Here is a 10,281-nt window from a genome sequence, read left to right on the forward strand (position 1 = left end):
CTTGCTCTTGAGTACCGAACCAGTATTGAGCAAAACAATATGGCATGCTGGTGTGACCCTACAGCCCGGGTTCTCTCGTGTGACTGTTAAGAATATTGTCTGAGCAGCTACCCCCTCCAAATAGAATTTGGAGCACTTTGGGGATGAAGAGTAATCAACATTCAAAGCATCCGTGAGACTTTTTTTCTGTGTGGCTTCATGCTCTGAGAAGCCACCCCCCTGGTACCAGGCATGCTCATTCCAAATGAGCCCTAGGATTGTTCACTTGGGGTTAGCTACAGGGATTCTGAGCTGGGCGGGGATCCAGGGGTGGTCATTCTCCTTGCCATTGCCCCTAGGGTTGGGGAAATATTTTAATACTTGTAAGTCTCGACTTTGGGCTTGAGTAAGAAAGACCTTGTTTGGCTGCTCCTTCTGTTTCACAGTCAGGGCTCTGTGAGAGGGCACCGGCATTCCTGTACCACCCCATAGTCACATCAGAGGTCCAGGGATGGCTGCGGGCAGGGCACCACACACCGGAGTCATCTGTACATCGATAAGGGCAAACCTAATGACCTGCTGTTTTCTATTCAGGAGAATCCTAACCGGCACCAGTGCAATGCATATTGTCATTTTTCTTTCACAATTAGTAGGGTATCATTTTGCATGTTTTAAATGGTTTTAAATTTTCTTGGAAAATATAACAAAAACACTGGCCATTTTGACCATTTTTAAGTGTGCAATTTAGTGGTATTCATTGCATTGATTCACTGTGTTATGTAACCACCACCACTAACTATATCCAAAAGTTTTAGCTAACAAACTCTGTCTCCATGAAGCAATACCTTCCCATTCCTCCTTCCTCTTACCTCTGAAAACCACTAATCTATTTTTTCTTTCTATGCCAAATAGTCATTCCAAAAGGTTGCTTTATTTTTGTAGTCAGGAAAACACTGCACTCTTGAACCTTCAAACTTACTGCCATCAAGTCGATTCCAACACATAGCAACCATGAAAGACAAATTGAACTGTCTTTCACCATCCCTCCTGCCACCCCGCCCTCTCCTGCACCCCCCCTCCCCACCCCCACCACACCCCATTTCCAAGGCTGGAAGCCTTTACAGGAGCAGATAACCTCATCTTTCTCCTGTGGAGCAGCTGGTGGGTTTGAACTGCATGTCTTGTGTTTAGCAGGCAAGCATGTAACCCCCTATGCCACCAAGCCTCCTTCCAATAATGTTGGAATGTGCGTAATCCTCCACCTGACTGCGCCCACCTGGAAAACTCCTTTCGTATAGCAGAGTAACGCTCTTCAGGACTGTTAGGACTGGTGCCCTTTCCCCATATTCCTTCTTGAATAGAAGTATTCGCAGATACACTATGACATTTTGGATCTGTCTTTCCCTAAACGAAATTTGATTTTCATGAAATTTTAATACTGACTAAGAGAAAGCTGTTCGTACCAGTCCTCATCTGCCAGTGCCCAACAGCTTGGCACAGGTTGTCATAACTTTACCTGCAGCCACTCCGCCTGCGTTCTCCAATCATGTCAAGCTACCTTCAGTTCAGTCTAAGTTATGGAAAAACCTGTCTGCATGGAAAAGACGCATCCAGGATCTTTGCCTGTTGGTCTTTCAGGAATCAGCTTTGTCACCTCCGGAGAGTCACTTTCTTATCTCGCCTAGCTGGGTCCAGTGTCCCTCTGACAGGCTCCCACAGAACCCGAGCTCTACACTGTGATTGGCTAGGAGCCCCTTGAAGGCAGGGGCCATGAGCAATCACCAGAGACCCTGGGCCCAGCATGGAAGTCAGGCTGAGTGAATGAAGCGGCATTTTTGAACTTGTCATTTGAGTGCTGCTTATCTTTCAGCAACATGCATTGCTCATTGTCACTTAGCTTCTCAAAGAGGAAGCATTGGAACCCAGTGAAGGGACCGCGAGGACGGCACCGGGTGGGGCAGTGTTTCATTCTGCTGCACCCAAGTCAGAGGAGTTCTGTCTTTTGCCCTAGATCTTGGAAGCCCAGAAGGCATTGCTCTCGACCATCTGGGTCGCAACATCTTCTGGACGGACTCTCGCCTGGATCGAATTGAAGTTGCGAAGTTGGACGGCAGCCAGCGCAGGGTGCTGTTTGACACTGATCTGGTCAACCCCCGAGGCATCGTAGTGGATTCTGTGAGAGGGTAATTGCGTAAATACACATAGGCTCCGGGGTGACCTCCATCTGCCTTTCTGGGTGTTCTCAAATGCCAGGCTCGCATCCCAGCATTGTTCTCCTGAAATAAATGAATGCCAGGTCTGTCTGGTTGGTGACTTGTGGATATCCACTGGGAGATGCCTGAACAGTTAGAGCAAGCCCCTGAGATCGTGGCTCTAACTTGTGGATTTGCTACCATTTTCTCCCTCAGATCTTTTATCAAAAGGCTATGCAAATAGCGCAAAAAATGGATATTTTTCATTTTGGTTGAGCCTAAGTGAACATCCAAATGATGTAAACACTACAGGAGTATCGGGTGGCCTATGTGTGCCCCGGGCTCCTCTCTGGGGCCAGATCCATCTGAGTCCTCTGAGGCCCCGCCTGTGGGTACCGACCACACATCAGTGTGTGCTCCACGTACTCTGGGGCACTCACCCACCAAGCCCTCCACCCTCACCCCAGCTGCAGGGTGTTGACCGCCACCTCTGCCAGTGTCTGCACCTGCCTGACCCGAGTCCCTGGAGTCTACTGTGCCCTCCATGTGGTGGCAGCATGCAGAGAGTTGCCATGTGCTTGTGCCAGTTTGTGGAAAGTCACTGAATGTGTACAGAACACAGTAATCAGATAAATGCATGTCTTTTATCACGTGTGTTCTGTCACTCCCAGGTCCTTTCTAGCCTCTCTGTTCTCTGTAGCATCTGTCTCGCCATCATTGCTTCTTTTCTACAGAAAGTCCCAGGTTACAACAAAATCCATTCCTAAGTATGTGTTTCAGTTGGATTTGTAGGTAAGTCAGAAGCGTGTATGCAGTTTTTCTTGGCTTTACTTTAATGCAAGAAAAGGCTGGAGGCATTTTCACTAAATTAAAAGCTGCGCACGGAGCAAGTGAGGATGATGTGAGGAAGAATTTATTGCAAGCAACAGTTGGTTCAATCATTTCAAAGTGAAGGCAGATTTCTGTAGCGTGAAAGGCCAAATGAGAGTTGTTCATTATTAGATGTCTATAACCCAGGGACTGACTTACTGTAAATGACTTTGCAAACATTTTTCCACGTTTCATCATTATTTCTCTTCCACCCTCCCCTTCTTTCTCCTCCAGAAACCTTTATTGGACAGATTGGAACAGAGATAACCCCAAAATTGAAACTGCCTACATGGACGGCACCAACCGGAGGATCCTTGTGAAAGATGACCTGGGTTTGCCCAACGGGCTGACCTTGGACGCATTCTCATCTCAGCTCTGCTGGGTGGACGCAGGTGATGACTCCTGGGATTGGAGTGGTGCCACCCGGCCCCCCCTCCACCCCCTTTTTTCACAGTTCCCTAAGCCCATGTGTACCTCAAGCGCCTCTGTACCTGGGAGGAAGGCGTAAGGATTGTGTTGTGTTCCCTGTATAAGGACATAAATCTGAGCTGTTCATCTGTGGTCGGAAGCACTTTGTTTTTCTCTGGCCCTCAACTTGACGTTGACTGGGGAGGTTTTTCACTCTCCTGAGTCATGGCCTAACGTCATCCCAGGTCCTGTTTCTTTGATTGTTTATTTTACACGTTTCATTGGGTGATTTTTTTTTTACAGCCTAGGAGCTATGCATTGTTGCATATTTTTAAACATCTTATTTTAAATGATTATACAAGTACTCATATGATATCTTTGATTTTGCCTACAATGTACACTACCCAGCCCTCAAGAGAAAACTTGCCGGCCCCTGTCCTGTGAATGGTACCTCATGTAGTGCGTGGTCACCTCAAAACCTATAGAGCAATTCACAGTTAATATTCGAACAGCTCCACCTTGCCACCACGGTTTACGCCAGAAGACACAGGCCTGCATTCCCTGCTTTGTGACTCAGCTTGGCACATTTGGGGTTCCCCTAGAGCCAGGGTTATGGGCAATGGGCTCAACAGGGGAAAGAGCATCAGCCCACTGCCAGGTCTCTGTTCCAGACCCTGTTAAGGGCCATAGGAATACAGAGCCTGTACCACGCAGTGCCTGCCTAATGAGGGAGTAAGGTGTGGCCAGTGAAATGAGAACATACGCGCTATGTTCTGTCATACGCAGGCAGCGATGCAAGGCGTGTGCAGTTGATAAGCCCGTTAGCAGTTTGTTTGGTTTTCTTTGTTTTGTTTTTCAAATTTGCTGTCAACTTGGCTAACTCCCAGCAACCCCAGCTCCATCAGATTAGAACTGTATTCTCTAGGATTTTGAATGTATAGTTTTACAAAAGGCAATCACTGGGGTTTGGTTCGGGGTGCCTCAGTGGCTTCCATCAGTTAGAAGCCTAGTGAGTTTATCTCTTGCAATCGTTGGCTTAGCAATTTTTAATTGGCTCGTAGCTCCCAATTCAGGAGGGGAGACCCCGAAAGGTTGCCCTGTGGAGGGACCTGAGCAAAGTAGAAAGCCCAGCAGGAGAGGGAGGCAGAGCAGACACCAGCAGCTCTGGGAATGGGTAACGCCTGGGTCAGTCCCTTGCCTCTGCCTCACTTCCTGCCAGCAGAGCCAGGTATGGGTGGCAAGAAGGAAGCTCGTGTTGGCTAAAGAAAAGGACGAGAGAGGAGACGAAAGGCAACTTTGTAAGTTTCAAGAAAAGGCCTTGTGTGTTCCCAGGGATTTGTCCATGTCACACTGAATTCCTCGCATCCATGCTCGCATGGCTCTTGCTTTTGACACAAAGGGATTATTTCTGGCATGAACAATGACTGCCTTGTCTTCCTTCCGCATAGGCACCAAGCGGGTGGAATGTATGCGCCCCAGTCAGCCCAGCAGACGCAAGGTTCTTGAAGGACTGCAGTATCCGTTTGCTGTGACGAGCTATGGGAAGAATCTGTACTACACAGACTGGAAGACGTACGTAGGCTGCTAGGCCAAGGCCGGGTGGCTTACCCTCACCCTCTGGCTCTGGGGGTGGTATTCTTCGATCTGACCTCTTGGGTTGACCCTTAAACCTCCAGAGATTGCAGGAGACAGGAGAGGGTGGTGAAAGAAGGGAGGGCAACGTCCCTGGAGGGAGAGGAGTGGGGCATGTCATTTATTTCTCATCTGAATCCTCCTGGGTAGACAGTTTACCGTGTGTCAACTTGGGCTCCCTAAACATGCTGGGCTCAAACCAGGAGCTGATTGTAAGTCATTTGGCTCATGAGCCGCATGTGTTGGTGTCCCCCTGCCCCCACCCCTGTACTCACTCCATCCTAGCTCTTGACCAGCTGAATGTCCCCAACCCCTTCTGACCCACCCATTCCTTCAACAACAACAACAGCACTGCTGCTGCCGTTGAACTGATTCAGACTGAAGGGAGGAAGGGGTCTGGAAAACCGAGAGCCAGGCACCTCTCTAAAGAAAACTCATGTCCTCGCTTGAGCTGGAGAGTGGCTGGGGAGAGATCTCTGAGCTTTGTCCTGTTTTCAGGCAGCTAGAGGAATGGGCATCCCGGTGGTGTAGTGATTATGTGCTGGACTCGTGACTGCAGCGGCCGCAGTTTGAAACCACCAGCTGCTCTACTCCTCTGAGGAGTTAGTCTTGGAGTCTCTCCATCCTGTAGGGTCACTAGAACGCGGCATCAACTCGAAGGATGTTTCTTTATTTGAGAGAACTGGGCGGAGCATTATACAGTCCCCACTGATAACAGTGTAGAGCTTCAGGCATGCACCACTTCCCAGAGAAGAATTCTAGATCCACCCACCAGGAATCAGGGCTTAGGAAACTAGACCATGGTGGCTGCTTATGGCCCCCGGTTTATCCCCAAAGCCCCGCAAGGACTACCCCATAGAGAAGAATCCAGGCTAACAGACTTTTTTACCCCCTGGTGCTTTATAGAAACACTGTGATTGCTATTGATCTTGCGATTTCCAAGGAGATGGATGCCTTCCACCCCCACAAACAGACGCGACTGTATGGCGTCACCACCGCCCTCTCTCAGTGTCCTCAAGGTGATTCACTTGTGCCTCTCTCTGGTGGCTGGGACAAGCCTGACTCGGCGTGACTGAGTCCTGCACGGCTTCTGAGTACTTGGGAAGGGAGATGACGTCCCTTCCATCAGGGCTGTGGTTATCAAGTGGGTGAGCCAGGCTTTGAAAAGCCAGGGAATGGAGTGAACAAGGGTGAGGAGAATAGAGTCTGGGGCTGGGGCTGGAAGTAAAGTGTAATGCCAAGTAAGACTATACTGTTAGGATCTTTAAGATGCCGTGATATTCGCCGTCATCATGATCCTTTTTATTGCAAGCTTGCATCCAGCACTTTCTGCAGCTAAGTACGCTACATGTAGTAAGTACCCCATGGTTCTCAGTGCTTTCTAATCATGCATTCAGTCTGCATAGAAACCCTATGAAGCCGGCACTAATTATGCCCGTTTCATAAATAAGGAAGCTGGAACGCCAGCTGCTTAAAAAGTGTCCCCAAGGTCACCTGGTTCAAGGGGTGGGTCAGGGCCCGGGTCTAGGGAACCTGGCTCCAGGATTGATTGCTCTGGGTCTTAGGCGTTAAAACTCCCACCTCTGGTATCGTCAGGTCCTTCTTTGAGTTCAGTTTACTAGGGTTCGTGTAAGTCTGCACAGTGCTCAGATTGGGAACAGGGCTTCTGGCTATCTGGTTTAATAATAGGACTTGATAATAGATAAGATCGCTGAGTGCCTCATGCAGGGGTACCTCTTCCCCAAGAACTCCCACAAGCTTGGGCTCATGGAAACCAAGACGGTAACTAATGAGCCCAGTTTGATTTGATGGTTGTTCGATTGGGGCTGAGGGCAGCTATTGAACTCATTTGTACCTTTCTTTTTTTTGTTTTGCCCCCCCCCCTTCATTTTTACCTTTCCCAGGCCACAACTATTGCTCTGTGAACAACGGCGGCTGTACCCACCTCTGCTTGGCCACCCCTGGGAGCAGGACCTGCCGTTGTCCTGACAACACCCTTGGAGTGGACTGTATCGAGAGGCAGTGAAGACAGAAGAGCTCATTCCCTCTCCAAGCCTCTCACGTCAACACCCTACTTGAAAAGGTTCAGGCTGAAAACTGTCTCCTGATTCATTCAGTGGCCACCAGGTCTAGCTCATCCTGTGCCCTGATCCCTTTCCCCTCACGGTTCCCAGATCCTTGGGTTTGGGTTTGTAGACTGGGAAAGCTTCTACTCCAACCCGAAGCCAGCAAACTGTCCTGGGCGCCACACCAGACAAGCTGACGTAGCCCCTGTGGAATTGTTGCCTTACCCCACTGGTGTGGAACCTCTTCCCAGCCGTAGCCCCGCCTTTGAGTAGACCACTCCAGGCCTGAGGTGTCTTTCCCTCAAGGCCTTAGAGCTCAGCCTTACTCTCTCCGACTTTCAGTCAAGACCCCCCTAGGCAAACGTTGTGAGTGAAAGAAGTTTGCCTTCCAGTACTCCTTCTCTTGGTGCTCCAATACCCCATTTGATACTCTCAGCTTCTTGTACCTCAGTTATTTGCAACTTCCATCCTGCCCCAGGTCCCCCTTATAGTGAGTATGGCCCGCCTTTAGATTAAAATCAAAAACACAGAAATCCCACCTTGTCCTAGGGCTGTGGGTGTGCTTTGTGACCTGACCGAAAGTCTCTAGATAAGGCATTACCATTTCAGCAACGGCCTTCAGGAGTCAAAGCCTCAAGTCAGAGACAGGATCAGTGGTAAGAATTTCCAAGTGCAGAGATGGATGTTTGAGAAAAGGGGGTTCTTTTAATGTGCCTTAAAGTTCACTCAAGACTAGCCACTTGCTCCCTTTTCCCCAGAGGACAAGGCTCCAGCTCCTAGTATCTTGGACCATACAGCCCCCTTACAGGATCCATGGTCAGGCCCTTATGTGGAAAGTGGCTGAGACAATGGCTGAGACTAGTACGAGGGGGTGAAACACCAGCCTTGTCTCTGGTCTTCAGTTCCAGGAGTCAGCTTAGAAACGGCGAACTTGCCTCTCCTTTGTTCCTCCAATGACCATGGCCCTGCATCTTTCCTGGGGCCCACTGTGCCTGTGGTCCAGAAGGACTGAGGTGAAGATGTAGATCAGTGATCCACAGCTTCTTTTGCCCTTTGTTGTGACGGAAGGCATCTTCACCTCATTTCATGTTGGGCTAGAAAAGTACTAACATGATCTTTTTTATCAAGCTGCTTTCCACAATCCTAAGGTAATTTAAATTTCAGATCCAAGGTTGAGCTATAAGGAGTTGGAGCCAGTAAAATACGGAGGTTAGGAGTGGAGAAAGCTCATGGAAAAATAGCACAGAGATTGTGATCGAAAGTAGAAATGGGAAAACCCAAGAGGGAGGGGATTTAACAATAGGAAGAAGAAACACCTTTCAATAACTCCCAAAGGAAAATGGTATCTTTTGCCAAATAGTTATCCATGAGCACATGGAAGAATCTGCCTGATTTTTCTCCGTTTTAATTCCATGACACTTGCCCCCTCACCCTCATCACCACCCCAACCCTGCCCACCTGTATCCATTCTCACCTGTCCTCCTGAGGTAGCTTCATGGAGCCAAAATTGGTAGGTAATCTTTTCATAAATATGTGGCCCCAAGAATCCCAAAATCTGAAGAAAATGTGGGTCTCTTATGCAGCCCAATCCAAAGTCAGTTTAATTTTGTTTATGTGTTTATCATCCATAAGTCCTCTATATCAAATGTTCTTCTGATTTTGTATACCTTTTATATAAGTATTTTATTCAATTAATAAGTTCATTCTAAACTCAAAATGATAACTTCTTAAACTGTGGAAACCACTAAAGGTGCTTGTTAAATGTTCTCCCAGACTTATTCAAGTATTGGATTATTCCTTGAGTTTACATCCATACAAGTATTAAAATAAAAGACATTTTTTGGTAAAAAGAAAATCTTCCTCTCTTATGAATGAAGAGAATTAATGATTGGAGGTTGAATAATCATCTGGAAAATCTTGGTTGGGAACGACTGGGTCAAGGTATTCACACCTGGGGCCCATGGTCAGAGGGGATTCTCCAGGGGCTTAAGCTACACATATTTACCCTTGCAAACATCTGTTAAAATTTGAACTTGGGATGTATGAAGTAGGAATCTAGGAAGTCATCAAAAATAAAACTGGATGAACACAATGAAGTTTTCTGGAATTCCTACTATTCCCAAGGTAATTCACAGTTTATCATGGTCCACACAGTTGAATTCCTTAACATAGTCAATGAAATGCAAATATCTTTCTGGAAGACCTCTGCTTTGAGCCAAGCTCTGTCTGACATCAGCAATAACATCCCTAGCTCCACATCCTCTTCTGAATCCTGCTTGAAATTTTAGCAGTTCCTTTTCTTAGGTTGCTGAAACTGTTGCTGAATGACCTTAAGCAAAAGTTTACTTGTGTGTCATATCATTCTATAGTTTGAGCATTCTGTGTGGGTCACTGTTCTTTGGAAGGGGCACAGATCCGGATCTCTTCCAGTCAGTTGGCTGTCTTCCACATTACTTATCATATGCAAGTGAGTGCTTGCCGTGCTGCTTCAGCTTTCTGAAACATTTCCATGCAGCCTGTTTGGGGCTAATGCATTCCGTGCAGTTTGAATTAATCCCTTCAGCACAATTGATTTTTGCTCATATGCTACCTCCTGAACGGATTGGACTGTCAACTACTTTTGGGGACAGTGACTCTGTTCTTTCCATCTGCTCTTGCTGCTTCCTGCTCCATTCAATGTTTTACCTGTAGAATCTTTCAAAATTACAATTGGAGGCCTGAGTTTTTTTCAAGTTCTTTCGGTTTCCGATGTGCTGAGTATGTCCTTTCCTTGAGGATTTGTAATTCTAGGTCTTTGCACATTTCATTATAATATTTGGCTTTGTGTCCTCCAACTGCCCTTTGAAATTTTCTATCCGGCTCCTTGACTCCATCCTTTCTTCCATTTGCTTTAGCTACTCTACAATCAATAGCCTGTTTCAGAGACTCTTCTGACGTCTGCTTTGATCTATTCCTTTTTTCCGGTCTTTTTAATGACCTGTGACTTTCATAATTTTATCATTCCTGTGACTTCCTGGGTTCTTCAGACTGTCTGGCAGATTCTTGGGGGAGAAATAGCTGGTTATCAGAAGGGATCTGAGGTGGGGGCGGGGCACAAGTTTCCTCCCTTTGCTTTGATTGTGGGACTGATTGTC

At 47.4% G+C, this 10,281-nt stretch overlaps 1 protein-coding gene across 1 annotated transcript in view; it reads left to right on the plus strand.

Annotated features, from left to right (window-relative positions):
- Positions 1 to 9,239, plus strand: part of NID1 (nidogen 1) — a 104,074-nt gene extending 94,835 nt beyond the window's left edge. The window contains exons 16-20 of the mRNA XM_075532170.1: positions 1,991 to 2,162; positions 3,276 to 3,433; positions 4,898 to 5,021; positions 5,988 to 6,100; positions 6,986 to 9,239. Of these exons, the coding sequence (XP_075388285.1) occupies positions 1,991 to 2,162; positions 3,276 to 3,433; positions 4,898 to 5,021; positions 5,988 to 6,100; positions 6,986 to 7,107 (689 nt within the window). The 3' untranslated portion in view covers positions 7,108 to 9,239. The remainder of the gene's footprint in view (positions 1 to 1,990; positions 2,163 to 3,275; positions 3,434 to 4,897; positions 5,022 to 5,987; positions 6,101 to 6,985) is intronic.
- The last annotated feature ends 1,042 nt before the right edge of the window (positions 9,240 to 10,281 follow it).

Source organism: Tenrec ecaudatus, chromosome 1, assembly GCF_050624435.1.
Source record: "Tenrec ecaudatus isolate mTenEca1 chromosome 1, mTenEca1.hap1, whole genome shotgun sequence".
Classification (NCBI taxonomy): Eukaryota; Metazoa; Chordata; class Mammalia; order Afrosoricida; family Tenrecidae; genus Tenrec; species Tenrec ecaudatus.